General features: G+C 38.7%; 3 protein-coding genes across 13 annotated transcripts in view; 1 reads left to right on the top strand and 2 right to left on the bottom strand.

Annotated features, from left to right (window-relative positions):
• The window catches only part of LOC146454071 (uncharacterized), a 29,477-nt gene extending 13,529 nt beyond the window's left edge, over window positions 1–15,948 (bottom strand). For 2 of the 3 annotated variants that reach the window (XM_085095857.1, XM_085095858.1), the window contains exons 1-4: window positions 15,797–15,948; window positions 12,481–12,864; window positions 1,120–1,386; window positions 530–766 (exon numbers count right to left, since the gene is read on the bottom strand). In XM_085095857.1, the coding sequence (XP_084951983.1) occupies window positions 530–766; window positions 1,120–1,386; window positions 12,481–12,864; window positions 15,797–15,860 (952 nt within the window). In that variant the 5' untranslated portion in view covers window positions 15,861–15,948. The remainder of the gene's footprint in view (window positions 1–529; window positions 767–1,119; window positions 1,387–12,480; window positions 12,865–15,796) is intronic. The other variant, XM_085095856.1, reaches the window with a different exon arrangement.
• LOC146454067 (uncharacterized) overlaps window positions 1–25,393 on the bottom strand; it is a 186,370-nt gene that overhangs the window by 123,264 nt on the left and 37,713 nt on the right. The window lies entirely within an intron of this gene.
• LOC146454065 (tyrosine kinase receptor Cad96Ca-like) overlaps window positions 19,613–25,393 on the top strand; it is a 77,507-nt gene continuing 71,726 nt past the window's right edge. For 6 of the 9 annotated variants that reach the window (XR_014859329.1, XM_085095836.1, XM_085095835.1 and 3 more), the window contains exons 1-5: window positions 19,613–19,744; window positions 21,373–21,756; window positions 22,430–22,696; window positions 23,055–23,303; window positions 23,713–23,831. Coding sequence is in view for 8 of the 9 variants with exons in the window: in XM_085095836.1 (XP_084951962.1) it covers window positions 19,693–19,744; window positions 21,373–21,756; window positions 22,430–22,696; window positions 23,055–23,303; window positions 23,713–23,831 (1,071 nt within the window). In the remaining variant the exon portion in view is untranslated. The remainder of the gene's footprint in view (window positions 19,745–21,372; window positions 21,757–22,429; window positions 22,697–23,054; window positions 23,304–23,712; window positions 23,832–25,393) is intronic. The other 3 variants (XM_085095834.1, XM_085095829.1, XM_085095830.1) reach the window with 1 other exon arrangement.

Here is a 25,393-nt window from a genome sequence, read left to right as displayed (position 1 = left end):
ATAATTTATGGTATTTACTATTAATTAACTGAGATATGGCTTATACAGTGTATAGTGGTAGATTATTAGTTTGCTACAACCAAATAAAATAATCTGCACAAGTTTACACTCCCAAACAATACTATTACATTGGCAGTCATGATAATGACTGTCAATGACACAGGGAGTATTTGCACAATCTCCCATGCCAGAGGCATATGATGAAGTGCTTTGACAATAATTTCCAGATCAAATTGGAATTTCAAAAATAATGTCCAACAAAAATCCTAACTGTAGCCAACTTTTAAGTCTGACACACTTTGTTTTATACCAATGATAATCACATTGTAGATGAATGCCTACCTCCAGGATTACCTTGTCAGACCAAAAGGGTAAGTTACAGAAGGGTTAGTTACAGTCAGAAGTCAAAAAGCCCCATAAGTTCTACCTTTTTCCACCACCTTAAGAGAACTTTATAATGAGAATTACTTTTTATAAAATTAACGATCATTTACCCAAATTAAATGAAGCTAGACAAGAGTTAACTTACCAAGGCTTATAATAGCAGAATCATTACCCAGACTATTGTTTGCTGCACAACTGTAGTTAACACTCCTCTCCACTTTTGAAATATTTAGGAATCTTGTATCACACACTTCCTGAGAATTGCAAGGAATCCAAGTAATTGTAGGTGGAGGATATCCTTTTACTTGGCAGTCAAGTGATGCGCTTTGTTCTCGCCCAACATACATGTAATTTGTACTTGGAAGTGTAATCGTGGCAGGAACTGAACAATATGAAAAATGAGAGAAAACAATCTGAGAAAGTACATCTGAGTTGTTTTAAAGTTTGGTGCTAGTGATCTTACTTGTAACATGTACAACAGAAGAAAAAGTAAACAGTCTTAAATTTAACTGTTACTTTAATTTGTAGTTTAAATGTCCTGTTCAGTCAAACCTTCCCTTCGTTCCTAATATTAACCACTACTTAGTAACGTAACTATACTCTGGCAGAGCCCACATTATTTTTCACAATTAGTAACCTTCTAACAGTTCTTTGTGAGTTCAAACCTGCTTGCAAATCTTCTCTCCCTACATGTACCTCTGGTTTTTGTAAATAATAATTATAATTGTCACTTACACAAAACATTCAAAGTAATTTTATGACTAACTGGACTCCTAATTCCATTGGCTGCTGTACAGCGGTATGTCCCCCTTTTGGCATAGGTAATGTCGGTAAAATTCCAAGTAGGACCCGTGTGTTTTACTTCACTGACACTGCCATCTTGAAACACTTGGACCCAGGTGATGCTTGGGACTGGTGATCCAGATGCTTCACAAAACAACTCCAGATTTGAGCCTTCAGGGACAGTTTTGTCTTGGGAAACATTTGTTAAATTGGCTGGAGCTACAAGAAATATAAGATTACTAAATAGATGTAATGTTATTGTTGAACCTGATAGCAATGCTGTGGTGTAGGGGGAATTTTGGCATCTTGTAATAATTATTTTTAATGTAAGAAAAGAAACTGGGCAAGCTAAAAACATCTTGGAAGTGAAATCAAAGTCCAAATTTAACCACTAACACAATAACAGTTGGTTGTATTTTTAATCAAACACAGTCCTAAAAAATGAAAAAGATGCCAAAAAGTGTGACAATTTGGACAGTGCATGTACATGTGTGTATAAACAATGAGGATATTGTCAACATTGATAATACATGTAATCAAAAAATATGAGATGCAATTTGCAAGTGGTGAATGGAATATACAATGTGAACATATACATGCATGGATTGATCAACTATTATTAATAGCCTTTACAATTTCTACATTCAAATCATTACAACTTCACGCCGATTTAAGTGTGTCATTCAGAAATGGGAATACCGTAGTTATTCGGTTATAAGGCGCACGGTTTTTTCAAGAAAAATCTCCCTTTGGGTTGCAAGTTAGTGCTAAAATTGGGGTGCGTCTTATAGCCAAGTATTTTCACGTAACAAAATTTTAAGATCACAATTTGAGAAGAACTTACAGTTTAAAAAACACAAGAAAAAGACACTTGTTGTTGGTCATTGACTTTAATAGATTTGGTGGTTGTGTAAGTTGTGTAAGGATAATTGTTCTCAGATTCAACAGATCCTTCTGTTAACTCTCAATTGTTTGGTGCGTCTTATAACCGAGTATTTTCACATTATTTTCAGTCTGAGAACTTAGCTTGATTAAATTGCTAAGTTTGGGGTGCGTCTTATAACCGAGTGCGCCTTATAACCGAATAACTACGGTAACCGCTGGATTTTGTAGCTTGAAGGCTCGTTTTTTGTCCTTTGGGCATTCACTTCGGGAGCCTCCGAAAGTGTGTTAAATAAGTTCGGTTTCATTCGTTTGGAAAAAGGTGAGATATTTTGGATGAGGACCTAAAGCGACTTCAAAGGAATGGAACAATAGCGCAATTAAGCGACCACGAGCGGCAGAGTTTATTATCGTATCCTTTTGTTCTTGATGTGTGAATAAACTGCATAGAATGACTTGGGACTTTACATGCATTTAGTTTTTTTTGCAAAACATTTCCAAGTTAGATATGTATTTATGAAAATAGAGCATTTTGAGAGCTTCAAAAAGAGATCTTGAATGAGGCTTTTTGGTTAATGTAGGCCGACGTTCGATGTTTGTTTGTTGATCGGCAGTTCAAACTGCAAAGTTAATTTATGCGAAGCCGTCTTCTTCCGACGCGTGTGAATTCCCGAAGGTATTTGTTGGCTTCACACTACAAGCTAAGTTAGTTTCAAGTAAGCACTTGATTCAAGTGCACTTGAAAATCTCAAGTCTCACTTTAGAAAACTTGGCTTCATACCTGGTGACAAAGTATACACTTGAAGCACAAGCTGTCAATCATCTTTCGCGGTAAAATCAGAAATGCGATTGCTCAGCGGAAAATCATGGAGCCTTTGCAACGGAAAAACGTTTTAGGTAAAATTTTGTCTCTAATTTTAACTCAGAGAGTTTTAACATTACAGGAAATGCATAGGTACTTCATTGTTTACGAGTACTTGGTGACAACACAAAAGAACAGGCGACATTTTCTGTATTTGTCGAGAATGGTTCAGCAACGTAGTTTTCGGCAAAGAAATCGACACAGGGTTTGGGCATGGCCTCGTCCACAAAATTGGTTTAGCCTGCTTTTAGGTAATCGCGACATGGATCCGCTTTGGAAAATGCATTTCCGCGTGACCTGTCCAACGTTCAACGCTTTGTGTGATTTGGTACGCGGAGTCCTCAAACTGTGAGGCGTGTCTCCAGTCATCCATTTTGCAAAATGTTTATCTGTCCTCAGGCACCGCAGCACGTGGCTTTCAGTTGGTTTCCCTTTTCCTATTGGTCAAGTACGTTCTCAAGTGTGGTGTTGGCCATACTTGGCGGCGTACTCCCGCTTCTTTGAACTACGAACTTTTCCATGGTCACTAAGTAAAGTTCAAGTTGGTAGGTTTTACCCCTTCACACTCAGAGTAGGTTTCAAGTGCACTTAGATTATACTTACAAGCTCTAGTGTGAAGCCAACTATTATTGCAGAGATTCCTGAATGAAATGTAAGTTCATCCCGAAAACGTTGCTTTTTTATTTGTATTCTTTTTAACAAGACGGTCGATTTGAAGGCTGTAAAATGTGGTCTGAATGTGTTTCTGTGGTCAAGATTTCACAACGTCGCGCTGTCTGACATCTAGTTCTGCAGCCAACTGCTCCTTCTCGTTTAGATTTGAATTATTGAAGTTATTCCCTACAGAGTAAAGAAATTGTTTGATGAATTTCATTTTCTTCTTTAAATAAATCAAATGAAGCCTGGATTTTTGATTACTGCGAACGCTGAGCATACTGAGTTCTTGATATTAACAGCCGTGTTTACGTTTGATATTCGAGATCATTCCAATAAGTGCATGCTTGATCATAAGCATAAAATAAACTATAAAAGTTTAGAGATTTTCAAAGAAAAGTTGAAGTCCGACAGCTTTGAAAAGTTTTTTGTGAATCGAACTGCGCTATTGCTCGTTCTCAGATGATAAACAAAAGGAAATTGTCACACAGTTGTCTTACATTCCCGAGTGACATCTGACGTGAACACTGATGGATCGGGTAATGAGTCTAAACAATAGCATGAATATATGAATACTTAAAGACCCACGAAACGTGGGTACACACTTACATGTAAATCGACGTGAAGTTGTCATGATAACCATTATGATACCAATTGACAATTTTTGTATTATTTCAAAGTTGGCTAAAAGTGAATACATGTATTCATAGGAGATGTTCTAAAGGCACAATCATGTAAGCAATAATTACATTTATTAAACTCTCAGCCTCGGATATTGCGTTTCTAGCGTTCTGATTGGTTCATTAAATCTTAGTTATTAGCTCATATACACCGTAGTTTGACCTTATATGGAAAACGAAAGCCCCAGGTGTTGCTAAGCTAAATTTTTTTTTCAGCGGGAAGCCAAAGTTTCTTCGGAAATATGTAGAAAAAAAAAAAAAAAAGAAAGAAATACCAAACAATGCCATCTCAATATAACAACAATAAAAGCCACAAAGTTTGGTACGACACTATTTATAGTCCATGAGTCAAGTTCTGAAAAGTGGCTAGAAATTGATTTTCGATGCACCCCCCATAGGACATGGTGTCTTTGATATCAAATTAAAGCTTGCAACCTGTATTTTACAAATCTGCTTGTTGCCAATTATGTAACCTGTGCTTAAGCAAGATATGTGACTATTTCCAAAGGGTGTGGGCTGGGGGATATTGCTTCCTGCAAATTCCACACAACATAAAATGATTCATAATTCTGCTGAAACTCAACCACTTTTATTCAAATTTTCTGTGTATACATTTTACACCATTCCCAACAATGTTTGATATTTGTCATGCATTTTCATGTTTCCATGGTAACGGTTGCCATGGAGATCATTGAAGAAATGCAGATTTCTACTTTTCGGATCAACTGATATTCAAAACTTCGATGAATTAGCAGATATCTACAAATTTCAGTGAAAACATTCCCATTATGCCGAGAATAGACTCTCTTGAATGGAGAAACTTTCATTATTATTCTTTCAACAGGATTTAAAGGTACGCAGGGCACCTTATTTTGCTAAAGCTATGGAAATTCTGCCAACCACTGGTCAATATCTCACCAAATATGCATCAGTTATGCACCACACTTAGAATATCAACTTGGACACCTCAGAATTAGCTGACTTGTTGTCATGGTAACGGTTGCTAGGGATGTCTAAATACCTCACGAAGCTGCTTTTAAGGCATATTTCTTAAAGGAAAACTACTCAGAACATTAAATAACCACTTCCAAGTTGCTAAAGATCTCACATTTAAGTCAACATGTAATATTATTTAGTCATAAAACAATCTTTATCCAAGCAATGCTTGTGAACTTAAATTCGTTCAGCACTAAATTGCATTAATTGCATAAGCAAGAATAACAGTCACAGCAGTGTGTAAAAAAAACTAGGGCTGAACCACATGAATTTCAAAAACGCTAAACGAATGTTAATACTCATGCACATCTTCCTCATTGTCCTCATCTTTATCTTTGTCTTCATCTTCCCGTTCCAAAGAACGCTTTGCACAGAAGGGACCAAGTTGTCAATCATTTAGTTGCCATCCTTGGCCATTTGGATTTTGATCTTCAAAAGACCTTTGTACGGAATTCATCTACAGATAGGCTAGATTGTTAGCACACTTTATGTGTTGTTTAAGAGCTTCTTTTGTTGGGGGAAGCTGATAAGCCTGCATATTCGTGCTTTTGCAGAACATCATATCTGATCTCACTTATTCCTTCTTTGCCACGGTCACTGTACAATGGATGTACACGAAATGCTCTACCTTTGCAATCCCCTCACCTCCTGGTGGCACTTCTTTACCGATATCCTCAAGTTTGTCTCTCACGTCTTGTTTTTCCATCACCATCGCCTTTCTTCTTTCCTTTCCCATGCCAACGAAGGTTGTCACTTGGCACACTGATGAGGTGAGATCTGCATCGTGTTCCACTGATCGATCATATGCATGCTGAGATAATTATTTGTCTGATGGAAACACGCTAGAACTTCGATATCAGTATCTGATGAGCTTATGGCAACTGATGTGTGCCTACAGGACGAGGCATGATACGCATGCAAAAACAATTAAGTGTCAGCGTCTTCTGGGCTCCTCCAGAGCTGCAAGGCTACACTGGGCACAATCTTTTCAGCAACAACTTCAATTTTCGTACAGTCGTTTGCATAAGAAACATGGAGGATACGTGCTCCAGCCTCTTCATCATACGTGCTAGTTGACAACTCATGTATGAGAAAGTGCATTAGCCTGGTTTGGTTAGTCCCATTTGACATAAACGTCTTCTACTGGCGAGGGCAGGGCTGCTGGCGACTGCTTATGGCAAGAAGGACTTACCTGTCTCTACCTCGTTTACTTCTTTCAGTGTTCTTAATTGACAAATCAGAATGCTGATCAGCAAGGAAGTCCACCCTTGTTGCCGTCCCAGTAAGCGCCAAGATTCCTGTTAGAAGCATCCCTGACAGGTCTACAAAGCGATCGGGCACACTTTAGTGTTATCATTTGCAGCATTGTCATGGCATCCATGATGACAGCAGTTGTGTTAGGCGGTATCCTTGTCAAGCACTCTACTCCATCTTTTGGACGTTTCGAGAATACTGCCTGGTTAGTTTTAGCCAGCGAACCATCTCACGTTGCCAGAGACCATGGAGTGAAGAAAATCTGCGAGCCAGCGAGCCAAAGTGTGAGCCATGTGAGTCATGTGAGCGGTGCGATCCATGCGAGTCACGCGAGTCATGCGAGCCACAGTACAAATGTTAAGAATTTTTATTTGTTATATTTACCTTCACATGAGAACAAGAACAAGAGCAGTTGGGTATTTTTAAAGGGAAAGTGTATGTAAGTGTATGCACAACTGTCACCCTCACTAATTTCATCAGATGAACCGAATGCTCCATGTTCAAGCTACCTCCTCTTCTCTTATGCTATATCCACGGGCTTTAATCCTTACGTTTTAGCTTACTTCGCCACTCAACATGCTATCATTGCCATCACCTTTTTGTTCTAAAGACTCTAGAACCCTCTCTGCGCTATGGGAAACCGTTCACAAACACTTCACAACCGACGCCAAATGTTTTGATTCGAAAGAATAGTGACTCGCAGAATACATCGGGGAAAGGGAGGGGGAGCTAAGGTCCCCTCCCCTTCGCCGATTACTTAACTCGGCGCCTCACAGCGTACGGCCCGAGTACAAAGAACGCGAAGAATTTGATAACGCGACCAAAAACTTAACTCGTGCCACCTGAGTACAAAAAGCGAGACCGAGAACTTAACTCGTGGCCCAAAGTCTTATCTCTAGGCCCACTGCGACCCCCCCCCCCCCCAAAAAAAGAATAAATTTGATAACGCGACCGAAAACTTAACTCGTGCCGCCATACGGCCCAAGTAAGAAATTCGCCCAAAATGCTCTCATGCGAATGTAAATAAAACAAATAAAAATTCTTAACATTTGTACTGTGGCTCGCATGACTCCCATGACTCACATGACTCGCATAGCTTGCACGGTGGCTCGCAGATTTTGCAGACCCGAGACCATGGGGAGAGACCAAGTTCCTGTTTTAGTATCTCATCATCATCATCATCATCATACTCCAGGCTATCTTCAGCAACGTACACCGACAGCCTGTCGGTATGTTGGTACATCGTCAAATGGTTTGAATGGGTCGCACCAGTTTCGCACAACTTCCATCACTTTCCTAACATCTGCCTCTTCTCATTGCATGTAGGTACAGCCAGTTTCCTTATGCACTTTATCCTGATCTCTATCCATGAATACCATCACTCTGCACTTGTCTGAACCATCAACACCCATCTTTGAGCTGCACCTTTCCATATTAATACTGAATCCTATTATACCACCCTTCGTCTTTGTGTTTCTGCTGAGGGCCTGCTCAATGGTTTGGTCAACTGGTAGCTGAGAGAAACCATGGGATGTCGACCTCTGAACGACAAAATTTCAATCTGCCAGTAGCTGAAGTGCCTCAGGGTGTATATCTTAAAGTAGACCGGTAAGTAGTGGGCAAGGTAGGTGTGGTCATAGGCAAAAAAACCATTGGACAGAATCTAGGTGGAGTTTCCAGTTGCCTTCCGCCTTGCTAACACAAAAGAAATTCGTCAGCGTTGGTGCTATTTCTTCCATTGGACCATAAAGAAGGAAGAGCCTCAGGAACTCTGGATTTGACTGTAGCTTATCAAACGTCTCTGTATCAAATGCTCTGCGGATCTCCCTCAAGGAACTTACGGGCATAGTTGATGGGCTCATCATGCTTCTGGTGCCACGTGCCAAACCCCGGCCCTATCACTGCAACCGATGCATTGCTTCAAAGACGATCTAAATCAAAGCACAAAGATTTTTTTATTATTCACTCAGTGAATCATAGAAAATTCTTCTATGCAAAAAAGTGACGAGGGGATGGGTGTCAATGGGATCAGAACTTCTCGCACCTTGTACTCCCACTTTCTCTCCTGTCTGTTGTGGTTCCCATCATAATATGCTTGTTCTTTTGCAAACTAGTGCGCAATGTTGCAATTTTTGTTGCTATTTTTCCGGCTGGTGCAACCTTGAGAATCCCTCTTTTTATTCTCTCTTCTCCCACATCCCTTATATTTCCCACACCCATAGGCTTGAAAAAAGCTATTTTCTTACCTTATGTGTATGCACAGCCTCGGTGTAATGTCTTCCTTCTAGTAAACCAGCTACAGAACCAGAGCCGACAATATACCACTTCGAACGGGCATATTAGCAAGACCAACATCCCCAAACCGTTTGCCAATGGCTGCTACGAAGGCGCAGATTGTGTGGAAGGAGCCCAGCCGAACTACCAGACATCTAAACTGCTCCTCCAAATGACTTCAAGTGGTTTTGCGAAAATTGCTTGATCAATGATTAGTTTAAAAGAAGGTTGCGTATTTTCAAATGAAATACAGTCATTAAGTACTGATATATAACGTTTGCAAATATATAAACTTTTAAATGTGTTCTTATTTCAAAAAAGGGTTAAGAATTAAATTCAGTAACTAGAAATGGAAGATAGTATGAGTCACAACTTGCCAAACTGAACTAAGATAACTCGTTGTAAAATGGCCGTAGACGTTTTTCCAGTTGTCGTTGATAAAATTTGCCATAACAGACTTGAGAACTCGATATACATTCAAAAGAGATATTGATGACATTTGCAAATTCACTGTTGCTAATTAAGCAAGATTCTTTTATAACGAAAGAAAATTACATGTGGAACTGTTCACTGAAACATGAGATCTTTATCAAATTGCAAGTGGTTGTGCGCCTTCCATGCACTGAGGCCTGTGCAAAGCGTTTTTTGGAACAGAAAGTTGAAGACTTTGAGAGGAAGATGTCCATAAGTATTAACATTTGTTTAGCTTTTTTGAAATTCATGTGGTTCAGCCCTAGTTTCTTTAACATACTGCTGTGACGGTTATTCTTGCTTACAGCAATTGATGCAATTTAGTGCTGAATGATTAAGTTCACAAGCATTGTATGGATAATGACATTTACAAGTTCCTGGTTGCTAAGCTAGATTGTTTTATGACGAAAAAATCTTACATGTCAGGATTGTTTACTGAACTGTGAGATATTTGGCAAGTTGGAAGTGGTTATTTAATGTTCTGAGTAGTTTTCCTTTAAGAAATATGCCTTGAAAGCAACTTCATGAGGTATTTAGACATCCCTAGCAACCATTACCATGACAACAAGTCAGCTAATTCTGAGGTGTCCAAGTTGATATTCTAAGTGTGGTGTATAACTGATGCATATTTGGTGAGATATTGACCAGTGGTTGGCAGGATATGAATTTCCATAGTTTCAGCAAAGTCATCCTTCCTTACTACCCCATACGTCTTAACTATGGGTGCCCTGCGTACCTTTAAATCCTGTCGAAAAGATAATAATGAAAGCTTCTCCATTCAAGAGAGTCTATTCTCGGCATAATGGGAATGCTTTCACTGAAATTTGTAGATATCTGTTAATTCATCGAAGTTTTGATAATGAATTGGCCAGAAAAGTAAAAATCTGCATTTCTTCAATGATCTCCATGGCAACCGTTTCCGTGGAAACATGAAAATGCATGGCACATATTAAAAATTGTTGGGAATGGTGTAAATTGTATACACAGAAAATTTGAATGAAATTGGTTGAGTTTCAGCAGAATTATGAATCATTTTATGTTGTGTGGAATTCGCAGGGAGCAATATCCCCCAGCCCACCCCCCTATGGAAATAGTCACATATCTTGCTTAAGCACAGGTTACGTAATTGGCAACAAGTAAATTTGTAAAATACAGGCCGCAAGCTTTAATTTGATACCAAAGTCACTATGTCCCGTGGGGGGTGCAAAGAAAATCATTTTTTCAGGCCTTGGACTTTTAATGGTACGTATCTCTGAAGTTTCCTTTAAAATCTTCAAAATTGCAAGATTTTACGATTAAATTTTTTAGATCACATAACAACAACAATAACAACCGGTTACCTTCAAAAATTTCAGGATGGCTTGCAAATCCTGGCGGTAAGAGGTTAAAGCCAATCGAAGAACTTTCTTACGAAGAGCTTTATGCCTGCCTTTATGTTTTTACGCATTTACGAGGACTTCAGGAAAAGTTCATCTATGAAATCTGTACGAACGGCGGCCATAATGTTCGTTTCCATCGCTCGGCACCATTCAGCAAAACGTTTGCACAAATGTGCCAAGTTCTTACGTTTCTCAAATAAGCTTGAAGTTTAAGAACTTGCACTAAATGCTTGTCTCAGTGAGGTTGTACCTCGTACACTTGGACTTGCCTGAAGTGTTTTAAATCGTCCGCGAGGAATTCAGTTCAGCAAGAAAAAAGGTGTCCTTGCCCTGATCTCTTCCTTCCCTCGGCACCACACAACAGAACATTTGCTCAAATGTGCACAACTATTACGCTTCTCGATGAGCTGGAACTTCAAAAGCACTTGAATGCAAGTCTCAGAAAGGTTATAATTTGTACATTTAAACGTTTCTTGAATTTTAGATGTCCGACTGTGTCCGATTTCCTTCGCTTTCGATTTTTCATTCAACTCCGTTTGCAAAGAGCTGCGCGTGTCATGTGATCATTCATTGTCGTTTCGCGCGCTTTGGTCGGAGGTTGCCTCAACATCCAGTCGTTTTAATTTGAAGGAAATTTTTTCTTAAAAATATAAAAATTCAGTAAACTTCAACAGCAATATCCAAATGCAGAGAATTTAATAAAACAATTATTCCATTCGCGCTTGATGGATATGAGATAAGTTACAGTTAACTCGGCGCTTCGCGCCTCGTTGGCTATTTACCATCTCATGTCCAACGCGCGCTTATGGAATAATTGTTAAGTATTTGCCATTGTACCAATGGGACACGGATGAACTATGTAGAGCTTTAAACATTTGTTCATAAGGTTACTAAAAGGTACATGTACCAATCATCCTCAAATGGCATTTACTTTAATAATCATTGAATGGTACAGACAACAAGGCTGCTTTAACAAATTGATTCTGTTTGCATGTATTTGCCAAATGTACTCAATGAACATTCTGACTTATTCTTACATAAATTATCACACCCATTTAAATAGGGTTAAATGTAATTTAACTTACAGTAGTTACTTGTAACAACTTAGAGCCCTGGTGTTGTGGCGTTAGTGTCTTAATTGGCGTATAGTTTGGTGCACTGGTGGCGCATTAGCAATTGGGCGTTAATTGTTGCATTAATTACTGTTTGGGCCTGGTTCAGGTCCTCAGGCAGTTCCGTGGCCAGCGGTATTCTCATGCTGTTTAGGCATGCACCTTTGCACATGCTCAGAATTTTACTCTACTTAGCATTTTTCATGGCGTGGTTGGCTTATCCAGTTTTGTTGGGCTTTTCTTTCCCTCCCTTTCCTCTCAGTAGTGTTACATGTACTTTGTTATCGTTTGGGATTGTACTGTACTTAGGATTGTGCTTGGGGTATTAGGGTTGGGGATTGGGTTAGGGTTAGGGTTAGTTCTATGTCTTAATTATTTACTTATTATTCTCCTACTGATCTTCTAGTCTCAGTGACGGGTGCTAGGAGGGCTGGGGCTAGGTTGCAGGCGGGGCTCACGGCTGGGTTACTGGTAGGGAAGGCTTATGGGGTGTTCTACCCACCTGGGTTTGAATTGGCGGTACCAGCCCCTGGGCTTCTGCAACATAGGCATTAATTAAACTTACATACTGGTAAGTGACTAAGCCTTAAAATTAATGGAAAGCCGTGGAATTTCAGCATCGTTATCAAGAGAAATTGTCAAATCGATATCAGAATGCAAAATGAACACAGGCACCCTATCTGAAATCACATTATTATAATTATAATTAAAACATGTATAAATTATTAATATTTTAGTGACAACCTCACCAACAACAGTCACTTTGATCTTTCTTCTCCAGGCCTTACCACCTCCTCCAATAGTGTTCACTAGACAGGTGAACTCTCCATTATCTTGTGTCGATACCTTGAAGATAGTGAGACTAGCCTTATTGGGAACCCATGTTACATTGACTCTTCCCCTGAAACTCACTGATATATCCACTTGCCCAGCTGGCAAAATGGTAGCAACCAAATCACTGCCTAATTGTAATTGCAACAAAGCTAAAGTTAATTCCTGTGTCAGACTGAAGCTCCAGTTCAGTTCAACATTGGTGGATCCTTCAAAAAGCGAAGTGTTATGTCTTCGAATAATGCTGTCATTAGCTGTTGTCTCAACTGGAGGAGGATCAAACCAAGTGATACTGCCGCCATCTGAAAGCAAACATTTTGTCAATTTCAAATGTCATACATGACTTGTACTTTTTTTACATTCAACATACACTGTACATGTATCATTAAAAAACAACTTACTAGCACCCATTGGAACATAAGATGTATGGTACATGAACATGAAGATAGCCAATTTGGCTTTGAACACTCCTCATTGGCTATAATCATCGCGTATCTGCTGTGGTTCAATTTTATCCTTGTTTTGAATTTTATCTTCCTATTGTTCTTGGGCATGGTAATGTATGATAATGAGTTTGAAACAATGGAAGATAAAATTTAAACCAAGGATAAAATTGAACCACAACATATCCAACTAGCATGAGTGGAATAATTGTTTTGTTAAAAACAACCAAGAAATATTGCTAGATGTTGTTGATTTCACTTTGCAAGAACCAGTCAAGCCAACTAATGGTTGCTCATACAGTGTACATGTATTCAGTAAATCCCCAGAAATTGCATTAAAGTACAAAGATCAATCCAGTTTTTTATTAATAGGTTTTAATATTAATTTTCCCTTCATGAATAAAATAGTTACTGTATTCAAATACTGTAGATGACATAAATTATACGGGAGGTCACTGAAAGTAGTACCCTGCTCAGACAAAAAGTGACTACAGCCTGTAGACTGTATAAGTACATGTATATGAAGTCTATGATTGTATTCATACAAGAACCACTGCAAATCATGCTGCATGATGTATATAGTGTATGTAATTTATTTCACTACATGTACAGCTCTACATCGTTACTTTGGGCAGGACACACTTGACATCTGAGACATCACATCTCTTTCAAGAGCAAGTGAAAACCACAAGTTTGGGGCAATTTCCTCACAAATTAATAGAAAATAATATTAATGTATTGATCAGTTTTGTTAAAACCAGGCAACTTCAGAACAAATATGAACAAGAAAACCATAAAAGCTTAATAAGCAGCCTCATTTATTAATCCCACTGAGAATTTTACCTGCAAGAAATACAGTATGTAAATGAAACCCTCCACCTAAATAAAACAGGTGTTGCTAAATAGAAGGGCCTTAACATTTGCATTAGTTTAACTTTTAAGAATTTACATGTATGAGTTCTAACCAGTAATAAAAATTATTTTAATGCCACTAAATGTAATTTAGGCAAGGTTAAAATCGAAACAATGCCTGTCAGAGTTGCCCCTCTTTACGCGGCCCATGGGTGACCTTTTAGCACTGTGCTGGGGTCAGTGCCTTATGATTTGCTTTGCATTCGCTTGCTTGCTGGCCAGTGAGTAAGGCCGTTTTAGCCGGCTTAATTTTCAAGCTTTTTCCTCACTGCTGTCCCTTAGGTACAAGTAAGTATCAGGTTTGGTAAGTATTCCACTGATTGGGTTCAGTGTACATGTGAACCAAGGATAACTCCTTCTCCGTGCCTGATTGCTGCCCAGCTCCACAAACCTTTTAGGCACTAGCTCCCAAGCTCATCTATTGTTGATGAGTTAATAAGACTTTTAAAACATTCTTGCAAAATCTTGCTAGTAATGTCCACTTACTTTTCTTTTCTCTAAGAATAAAATGTTTTTCACCAAAACTAAGCATAAAATAGACAGGCCTTGAGAATTGGATAATTGATCAGAGATTTCTAACGGAGAAAAGGTCAGGTTCTAACAAGCATAGTTTATCCTAAAACCACTGTTACTTTTCTTATGCCATGTTTACACATTTAATTAGCATTTACCTAGGTCTGCATTTACTGACTCAACTTTAGTAAATTATCATGTTGTTCGTACTGACTCAAATAACTGAGAAGTAACCCGTCAAGAATGGCAAAGAAAGGCGGTATTTATTATGCTTGTCACCATTAAAATAATTTCACCTAGCAATTAAATTTGGCAAAGTCAGGCCTTGAAATATTTGCAACTACACATGTGTATCATTGAAATGTGTATAAGCAAAGATGACGTCTATTTTCCTTAATGGAAGAACAAAACATGCATTAATCAAACCCAATACAGAGTTTGTGGCATCAGAAAATAAAAAAGAATCGAAAAATGTTACTTCTCTCCTTCCCTAATTTAAATGGAATATAATCCATTGGTCGTAAACACTGTAGGTATGTAACAATTTACTACAATTTGAATATCAGAAGCCAAAGTGACCTGAACACCAGACGTTTTCTGAAACATTAAAGCCTGTACCCCTCTGTAAGTGGACATTTCTGTCATCTTGACCCTTTTACAGAGCTAAAACATGCTTTTGCATAAGGTAATTGCATATGGGCAGTCACAAACAGGTTAACAGTGTAGCTCCATAGTAATTTACCAATACTAAAATGCCACTTTACATGTACGGTAGTAACCGTAGTGCTACATTGACCACAGCCAGCGACACAAACTGACTTTCTTCTCCTAACCAAAGTTCAATCTTGACGTCTAATCTGTCTAACCTGAACAGATGCATGGCAAAATGGAATTTGTTCGACTGACAATATTAAAGACGCATGGAAGCTAAAACTAAAAAGGCAATCACATAATCACTGATTTTTACTCTATTTATATTTTGGAGGAGTTTAAAGAAGATTTTGAGCACTGCAGTATAACTATGGAGTGCCATTTGTGACCAAAATGTGGAGAAAATGCAAATATTAGTACTAGACCATTAAGCTTAATCAATCAAGCTGCAAAATTAAGCTTAAAGCTTTAATAATATACATGTCAGCACAGCGAAAAGCAATCATTTTTAAATTACTGTACATTTATACTTAAGAAATCCATTAGAAAATAGCTTAAAGAAGTAATCTGTAGTACTTTTAGGTCCTAAATCAGAACGAGGTTCATTTTGAGCGAAGTTTCCCTCCAATTCATGAGCATGAAAAACAAGATGGCCAAAGTCTAGCTAAAACGGTCGATCGCAGCACAGTAGTCTAAATTTTAACCACAAGCTTACCTGTTTCGGGACAAAACAGGAGAATATGAAGCAGTAAAGTAGTTAAGTGGACAATCAGGGGCATGGCTGTTTCATTTAAGTCCCATCTCTCACAAATACAATTTCACAACCAGGTTGAAACGCACACGATCGAAAATGCTAAACAGATATGTGAATCAACAAGGAAGTCATTGGAGCATCCCATGATGCAACGCCTATAATTATAACAAACACCACCCTCCCCGCGGTCGATGGAGTGGGACCAAATAAATTACAGCGTTTTAAAAGATAGGAAGAAAGAAAAACAAATGATATGGTTATCCAGCGCTTCAAAATATGTCTTTTATCTTAGCTAGTTGGTAAATAAGTACAGACACCAAACCAAAATGGAAGTAGTATCCAATACCAGTTAGTCAATATCTGCCCGGAAGGCCTTTAAATATCCCTTCAGATTTCCGGATTTTAATTGCGGTGGAAAACAATGTTTTTGTTAGCGAAATATCTCGTAAAAAATCTCCTACCGTGTGAAATGATAATTATTTTGATGTCGAAGGAATAAAAATGGCGTGTGCAGTGCAAAGAAAAAAAGAGATAATAAGTTCGGCCAGCTGTCAGGTAGTTTGGAAGCACAAAACGGGAAGTCATCGATAGTACAGAGATTCAGCCCGGCTGAAGATGTACGTGACTTGAATATTAAAGCTAAAAAAAATAGAACTACTAAACTGTACATATAGCCTGTCTAAATTAAAGTCAACATTTTTTCTTATCTATTTAGCAACTCAGATCGACAATTGGGGAGTGATAATTTTTCACTTTGCTTAATCTAAGTTACTCGTGATGCACGCCTTTCTTCATTGAATGCGGTGAGGGTAAAAAAGGAGGCATGAGTTTGCGGAATGGCATGTGGCATGACCTGCGGCATGGCATAATTATGCGAAATACGATACTTGCGGAATGACTTAAAGAAATAAATTAACTGAGGATGTGGACTCCAAGCTAAATATTTAAAAACACTGAACTAGACGACAGAACCAAAGAGGATTAGAAAATACAACGCTGGGATAAATCATGTCCGCCGATCGCATGGTTAGGAAGGAGTGAGGGTAAAGAAAGCTATGAATTTTCGTAGTCAAGGGACTGAGTAAATTTTGACTTTTGACTTGGACCATGTAATTGGCCGTTTTTACACTAGAGGACGCATTATCCGTCTGGACGAATTATCTTCCGTTATTCGTCTTGAACGACGCACAACGGAAAATAGTTTGTCCAGACGGATAATGCGTCTTGTGCCCGTCTTTATACTAGAGACGAATAACCAGACGAGCAACAAATGTTTGCCCAAGGTCGTCCAGACAGATAATGCGTCCTCTAGTATAAAAACCGGCCATTCACTGTCTAGACTACGAGTAGTCCCCCATTTTTCCTCAGGGATAGTAGGCCCAGCGAAACGCGAGCGCGCGTGAAAATCACCCCACGCGAGAAAAGGCGACACGCGGCGGGGAGAGAGAAAAATGAGACGGCAAAGAAATGTACCAAAATGTAAAACGCACGTGCAGAGCGATTGTTTTTGCTCATTAAACCTATTGTTTTGCGGCGTTGTCGTCGCTGTTGTCGTCGTCGTTGCTTGAGCTCCCTAATTGACCCGAGCCGAGGTCTCACCCAAACTGACTTTAAAATGTTGTTTTAGTCGGAAAACGGGTAACATATACTTTTAATATTACTTCGTTTTTTCTTTAACGAGACGTATATTAACATGATGAAGGAGATATATTTTTTTTCCAGAAAAGGCGATAAACCATCTGCGAACGATCGTACGCGTCCAAGAATAGGCCGTTCAACGACCTCAACGTCTACAATATTTTTCAAAATTTTGATCAGCCAATCTTTAGGACGTATTTAGGTGTTAAAGGAAGGAACTATACTCTAAAATTCTCAACTTGCTACTGCCCTTCTGATAAATGCAAAAAGTGTCCGAGAATAGGCACATGTACTTATATTTCCTTGAATGTGAGAACAATAAACAGTATTCCAGTCATCGATTTCTTCACCCTCACTTCTTCCAAACCACCGATCAGACATGTTCTATCCCAGCTGCTGCAGGCTTGTATTTTCTAATCAGCCCATCTGTTGCATTTTCCGCAACATCGAAAAAGCTAATGCTCTTATATTGAAATTGGCCCCAAAAAGAGACGCACTCTTCAGTTAATTTATTTCTTTGACTCATTCCGCAAGTATCGTATTTCGCATAATTATGCCATGCCGCAGGTCATGCCACATGCTCATGCCGCCTTTTATCCTCACCGCATTGAATGAACCGGCGCTATAGCCGCAGATGAATACGCAATATCAAACATGAAATAGCGTCGCGTAGGGCCTGTTGCTATTAATAGCACTTTACGTTTTCTGGAAACACGGAGTTCCGTCGGGCAAATTGTTATCATATTTTCTGTTTTAAAATTTAGGTCGAGAAGAACTAAAAAAAAAACACAGAACAATCAGAAACTGAAATGAAAGGAATGTTCCGAGGCTACGACGACAAAAACACGGGTCATGGTTTAGCCTAGTTGGTGAAAAAGCTACTCTATGCTAAAAACGAATTGGGTACTCTACTCCAGTTTAATCGGCTTTTCTACTTAGTTACTGCTGGGGAAAATAGTATCGATCTCGTCGCTGTTATTCTTCTCGTTCTTTCTTTTGTTTTGTTTGCTGAAGTATTTTTGGACTGGGCGAAGGAAACTGTCACATCCTGAGCCGGTCGACGGTATATACAAACAAAGAAAAGGAAAAAGAGACGCCTTTTCCTTACTCGAAAGCATCGAAAATTTAACAATTTCCTATTTTTATGAACCTAATGAGGTAGCAACAACTGAGCAAAAATTCCTGAAGTACACTCTTTTATCTACTGTATGTGAAAGGGGAACCATTTCCTTACAAATTGGTATGTGAAAAGTAATGGCTTGAATCTCCCGCGGAGACTTTACTTTGTCTGTGAACTTTATGGAATATCCCCGGCAGCAGTGCCTAACAGTATTCAAATCTAGGTAATTCTGAATAAAGTTCAAAACCTACAAAGAAACTTGCATGCCAAATTTAAGCACCGACAGGACAAAGGAGCGGTGGATAACTGGAGCCCTTCTTGGATTTTTCTTCGACTTCTTCTACTACATGTACAATTAATCATGAACAGAAAGCCCATTGCATTGCGTCCTCAACGAGCTGAGATAGGGCATGCATGTTTTGTTTGCTGATGTATTTTTGGACAGAGCGGAGGAAACTGTCACATCCTGATTCAGCCGGTCGACGGTATATACAAACCTGAAGAAAAGGAAAAAGAGGCGCCTTTTCCTTACTCGAAAGCATCGAAAATTTAACAATTTCGTATTTTTATGAACTGGGAACGAGGTTGTTGTTGTTGTTGTTGTTGTTGTTGTTGTTGTTGTATTTTATGTTTTTTTTTTTGTTTTTTTGCATAAACGCCATATTGGATCCTTCATTTTGGATTTCCGGTTTCTCTGAAGCTATCTTCTCAGTTTGCCTAGAATCATTTGAAGTTAAAGAATTGCTAAAATTAAATAAATAAAAAAGTGAAACTACAGAAAAAAAAAGCCTACGAAACAGTGAATTTAGATGTAAGTCTCAGCAAAAGTTGAATAGGAAGATTTTGGCATCACGGTTTTTTTTATTCGAAAATAATTCGTGGTTTTACCTTCACAAGTTGGAAACGTCTTTTCGCATGCGAATCCTCATAATTTTCTTTATTATGTTACAGCTTTCGTGACGTGCATATGACAACGTGACATTTGCGCTTATACTCGAAAGGTCAAACTGTTTCCGTATGCAGAATGCGGACAGTACTTTATAGCTGATTCAACTTCATTACTGCTTCAGTTCATGACCTGGATAATATTCGCAAGGATATGTTTGGTGGCGTCCTACTTGCATACTTCACATTGAATTTGGCGTGTTCAGGTGAGTATGAATCGAATAAATATTCGAAAAACACGGTCAGGATGCTTTTTTGACAAGAAGAACGACGAGTGCTTTCTATCCAGACAGTCAAAAAGGAAGCAATGAAACCAATGAGATAAAACGTCGCCTTTTTCTGTCCATAATCCTCTCCAGACCCTGTATTATTGCGCTCTTTTATAAAAGGTAAAAATTAAACAGCATGTATGATATCGGCTTAGTATTAGTTTCAGGTTAGTTTGCCTTTTGCATGTTCAGGATTTTCAGTTCTGATTCCATCAATCGATTTCGTTCTGACTCGATGAAGATTTAAAAACAAAGAACATAACTATACCTTCTGAATTATTAGTTGTTGCTTTAAGTCTTCCATCACGGATGAATGACGACCCAACTTAATCGGAGAACTGTAAGGAAAAGGATCTAACTAAACCAGGGAGTTTCAGGAGTGTTATGTTACCATATTATATTAAGATTTGTCATGGACTGCATTGCTTTCGTTTTGGTTGACTTGCTATTCAAACAACAACATATTATAGTCTAGACGTGGTGGAAAACTGTTTTTTTAATTTTTTGTAAATGATTTCCTTTACCACCAATCTAAAACGACTGTCTCCCACTATATTTTTTATTACTCTTTAAAATATTATCCAAATTAATATTTAGGTACTGATTCGTTTTTTGTACTTACCTGTTGACTTACTCACCTACTCGCTATGGTGCGTCTATCTCCAATTTCAGTACGTTTCAAAATTGAATGTGGCCGGATTGTTTCAAATTTCATTTGCTATTTTTAGACACAACGTTTTAGAAAGAAACGTAACGTTTCGTTAAAGTATTTGACCGGAATTTTCTTAAAAATGTACAGTCGTCCTTTGTAATGATCGATGCTCCCGGTACTGCACCTCAAGTGGCTTGCTCTCAACTAACCAGAGGTATGATGGGGCAATGGGGTTCTCGCCAGCTTTGCGTCAAACCCTTCGTGCTGTCGGCATGGGCTCTCTTTTGCATGTTTTTCTCCAGGTTGTACTGAAGGATATTAGAACTTTCTGATTTGTAATATGTTAATGAAAACAAAGGCCCCTTCTAGAATAACACCTGTTTTCTTTAACATTATAAATACAGTCACATGCTTTGTACGTGTTCCTAACTAGTGTTTTTAAGCCTGTTTTAATAATGCTGCTTGATGCATTCTTTATTTTTGTGAGGAAATTGCACATAGTTTTCGTTTGCTGATGTCTCAAATGTCAAGTCTGCCCTGGTCAAAGCAACAATGTAATGAAGCAAGCATATTACGCAAAACAAAAGTAAAGCTGAGTCATCTACTCCAGCATGTGTATACATCATGATGTCAAGCAGTGCCATAAAAATTTGGTTTTGAAAGGAGAAGCCCTCTTGAATTGTTTCTTGTGTTACACGTGATATACATTTATATGTAGTCAGTTTTTGTCTGAGCAGGTACTGTCTGCAATGACCCTATGTACAGTGTATTTCAACAGAGTACTGAACTATTTAATTCATAAAGTGAAGTATTAAAGCTCTATGCATGTATGTCAAATACCCGGTCAGATATGAAAACAAAAATAGTACATCAGTGTATGAGATCTTTGAAACTGACATTTGTTCGCTTTCAGTTGGCGGCAGTATCACTTGGTTTGAGCCTCTCCCAGTTGAGACAACAGCTGATACCAACGTTATTCGGACATACAGCACTTCACTGCTTGAAGGATCTACCAATGTTGAACTGAACTGGAACTTCAGTCTGACACAGGAATTAACTTTTGCTTTCTTGCAATTACAATTAGGCAGTGATTTGGTTGCTACCGTTTTGCCAGCTGGGCGAGTGGATATATCAGGGAGTTTCAGGGGAAGAGTCAATGTAACATGGGTTCCCAATAAGGCTAGTCTCACTATCCTCAAGCTATCAACACAAGATAATGGAGAGTTCAGTTGTGTAGTAAACACTGTTGGAGGAGGCGGTAAGGCCTGGAGAAGAAATATCAAAGTGACTGTTCTTGGTGAGGTTGTCACTTGATATATCTTTACATGATTGTATATAATTATAACAATGGATTTCAGGGATGGTAACCGTGTTTTCATTTTTTTGCCTCATATTGATTTGGATTCTGATAACTTTACTGAAATTCCACGTGACGTGAACTAATCTTTATTTTAAAGCTTGTTTTTAATTCCATGGGTGTGAGTTATGTTGGAATATTAATATTGCTTGGGCACATTTGGCAAAATACATGCAAACAGAACTGATTTGTGAAAGCGGCGTCGTAAGCTGAGCCATTCAATGACAAATTAGGGCAAAATCAATGTGAAGATGATTGTGGGTAACACTGGAACAAATGTCTAAAGCCGTAGTCCATCTGTTTTCCATTGGTATAAACTGGAAAACTACATCTTGTTAACCCTATCTACAATGGGCTCTTACGTTCTTCTGGGGCCGGGAGGGGTTGTGGATTCCGCCCCCCCCCCCCCCCCCCATCGATAATTTCGAGAGTATAAAAGCTATGACATTGAGACGTGAGACTTAAGGTTAGATAGTACGTCCAAAGATATTTCGTTTACGTTTTGATATTGAATTTAATTAAGGTTTATCAAGGATTTGGTTTATCTTTTTACTTTTAACTAGGTAGTGCGTTAATGCATAATTGTTAATTTGTTATAATGAATTCTTATAAGTCCAAGCTAAGCTCACTAATGTTAGCCAAGATCAGACAGTGCGTGAAGGCTCAGCACTAAAGTTGTTCTGTGAAGCGTCTGGTTCACCAACGCCAAACATCACCTGGACAATGGTGTTTTGGAATGGAAGTGAGAGCGAGGTACAGCACAGAGGGTCAACTTGGAATATGGCAAACATCAAGAGAACCAATGAAGGAACGTACCGCTGTACGGCATATAATGGAGCAGGAAATGCTGATAGCTCTGTGGCGAACATTAATGTTACATGTAAGAACAATTTTAGTGTATGCACCCTTTTTTCACAGCATAGGCTTTATTACTTTATAGGTTTCCTTACAGACTTATTGTTTTTAGGCAAATATTAGCAAACATAAAATCCTTTGAACCTGTTTATTAACTCATTGATCAAGACGTCATCGAATCGTAACAGAAAATGAACATGTTGGAATAACATAAAGGTGCAAGAAAAATCAAGTGGAGAATCTGAGTTCACAAATGTATTTCCTTATTTGTTTGTTTCATTTTTCTGTATGCACGTTGTCTATAGTGGGTAAGCAGCAAACGCCAAACATTTTTGTTCTAGTGTTACAACAATTTTAAGTAACGTTTTCTATTTTCTATCCAGTTCCTGCTAAAATTATAAATCGTCAAAATAGCACTGTCAAAGTCGGGGGATATGCAGCGCTTATTTGCCAGTCAGAAGGAAATCCTACTCCGGTGATAACGTGGACGCGTGACAAAACAGATGAGATCGTTGGTTATGGCAGGACCTTAGTTTTTTGTTCAGCTGAGATTTGTGACGGTGGATGGTACACCTGCAGTTCAGAAAACAGCTTAAGAAAAGATAGAGCGAGTGTTTACCTTGAAGTAACTGGTAAGAATGATTATCTTATGCAATCCCCAACGTTTAGTTTAATAGTAATGTGACTTCTATTTGAATCTCATGCGATGGCATTGGCTCACATTTTCAAAAGTGGTAGTGATAAATAAATAAATTAAAAATGATAAAACAAATGGGAATCTCAGTGGCACATCTACAGAGTGGCTATTCGTCCACTGTTTCCAGGTCGAATGGGAATTTGGAATGTAAATAAAATATTGTCTTCTTTTAAGACTAAAACACAACCCTTGAAGTCTATTGATGTCAAAGATTGTTCACGCCCTTGGATGAGTGCATGATACCCTTTACATTTTAAACTTATGTGCAACATTGCAGTCATCTTAAATTTGACATTTTCACGGAATTCTTATATTGATGCATGATTCTTTCTTTAACTCTTAAGAAAAAAGAAGCACGTTAATAAATTTCACCATGACAATAAGTAACGAAGAATATCATGAAGACCTTGAGAGACTTGGAAGTGACCGATCTAAGTCCTTGGTGTCAAGGGTAAAAGAAGCGGTAGGTGTCTCATAAAGGTACATAACAATCACATTGTCTTAACAAGAATCATTTGTTTCTAATGTAAAAATGTATTACAGGGGTTTCTTTATCTGACATACGATACCGGCAGGCGCGCCGTTTACTCGCCTACCGCCATTACCTCAACACTGTTTCTGGCGACGGATTGCCCTGCTGGGCAGGCCGTGTCTAGGTTTCGGTCGGGTATCTTTTTTTTTTCTTCGTCGTAGCCACCAACGTGCACATTAGTTTATGCATTAAAATATGTCCTCCCCTAATAGGGATGTATTGTTCTGATTGTCTTCAACAGAAGCGGCCCATTCAAAATCTATTATTTAGGCACATATCACGAGAGAGGGGACTTTGTATGTGACGTCAAATCATCAGTTGATTTATTCATTAAACCTACATTAAATTCTGCCCTCTCCCAGAAGGGATTTATTGTTCTGATTGTCTTCAACGAAAACGACCCAATCAAAATCCGTTATAGGCGCGTATATCACGAGGGAGGGGACCCACTCATCTCTACCTGTGTGACGTCAATGCAAATCATCATTTAGAAGGTTGTTTTCGTTCAATGGCAGCCACATGTATGAATTTAAGACTCTGATCTGCCGTTTTCAGAGAGAAAACAAACCTTTTTCAAGCGGTAAATCGAAATAATAACTTCTAGGTAGTACTCGACAGTTGAAACGGTGGAAATTGGGAGAGTTTACAGCGAAGAAATTTCGCTTTCAAAAACAGATCGAATAAGCATAAGCGGAAGCATAAGCGCCTTGTGCTTGCGCTTGTGCTTATGCTTGCGTCGTCCCGGTTTACACGTACGACGCAACGACGCAAGCACAAGCACAAGAGAATGGAACGATTTTCATTCTCTTGTGCTTGTGCTTGTACTTGCGTCGTTGCGTCGTACGTGTAAACTGGGACGACGCAAGCATAAGCACAAGCGCAAGGAAATTAGCTGAAAAACAGTGACAAGTTGTCAGCGTACATTCTATTTACTATAACAAGGACTTTGTTAGACGTAACACTTACAAGAACACTGAACCTAACGTCACAAACAACGATGCGACTCCAGTAACTACTGTAACTATACCTTACGTAAGGGGCACTTCTGAGACTATCGCACGGATTCTACAACCCTACAATATCCGTGTAGCTCACAAACCTATAACCACTTTACGACAACTACTGACGAAGGTAAAGGACAAAGACGAACCGAACCGCAGACAGGGAGCAGTTTATAAGATCAAATGCTGCGACTGCCAGGCCACTTATATTGGTGAAACCGGCAGAAATTTAAACGTACGACTGACTGAACACAAACGAGCAACTACAAATGTTGATATCAACAATCACATTGCTGAGCACCATTTACAAACGAACCACAGAATCGACTGGGACTCTGCCAAGTGCATTACCTACAGTACAAATTACTATCCACGACTCACTCTGGAAAGCTGGTTTACTAACTTAGAACAAACGCCACTCAACCGTTGCCTACAACTACCTGCACCATACAAACGACTTATTGACAAAAACAACGAAACAGACAAACAATA

The sequence above is a fragment of the Pavona decussata genome, unplaced genomic scaffold (genome assembly GCF_977016875.1).
Source record: "Pavona decussata unplaced genomic scaffold, jaPavDecu1.1 SCAFFOLD_315, whole genome shotgun sequence".
Classification (NCBI taxonomy): domain Eukaryota; kingdom Metazoa; phylum Cnidaria; class Anthozoa; order Scleractinia; family Agariciidae; genus Pavona; species Pavona decussata.
This window is presented reverse-complemented; position numbering and strand designations above follow the sequence as displayed.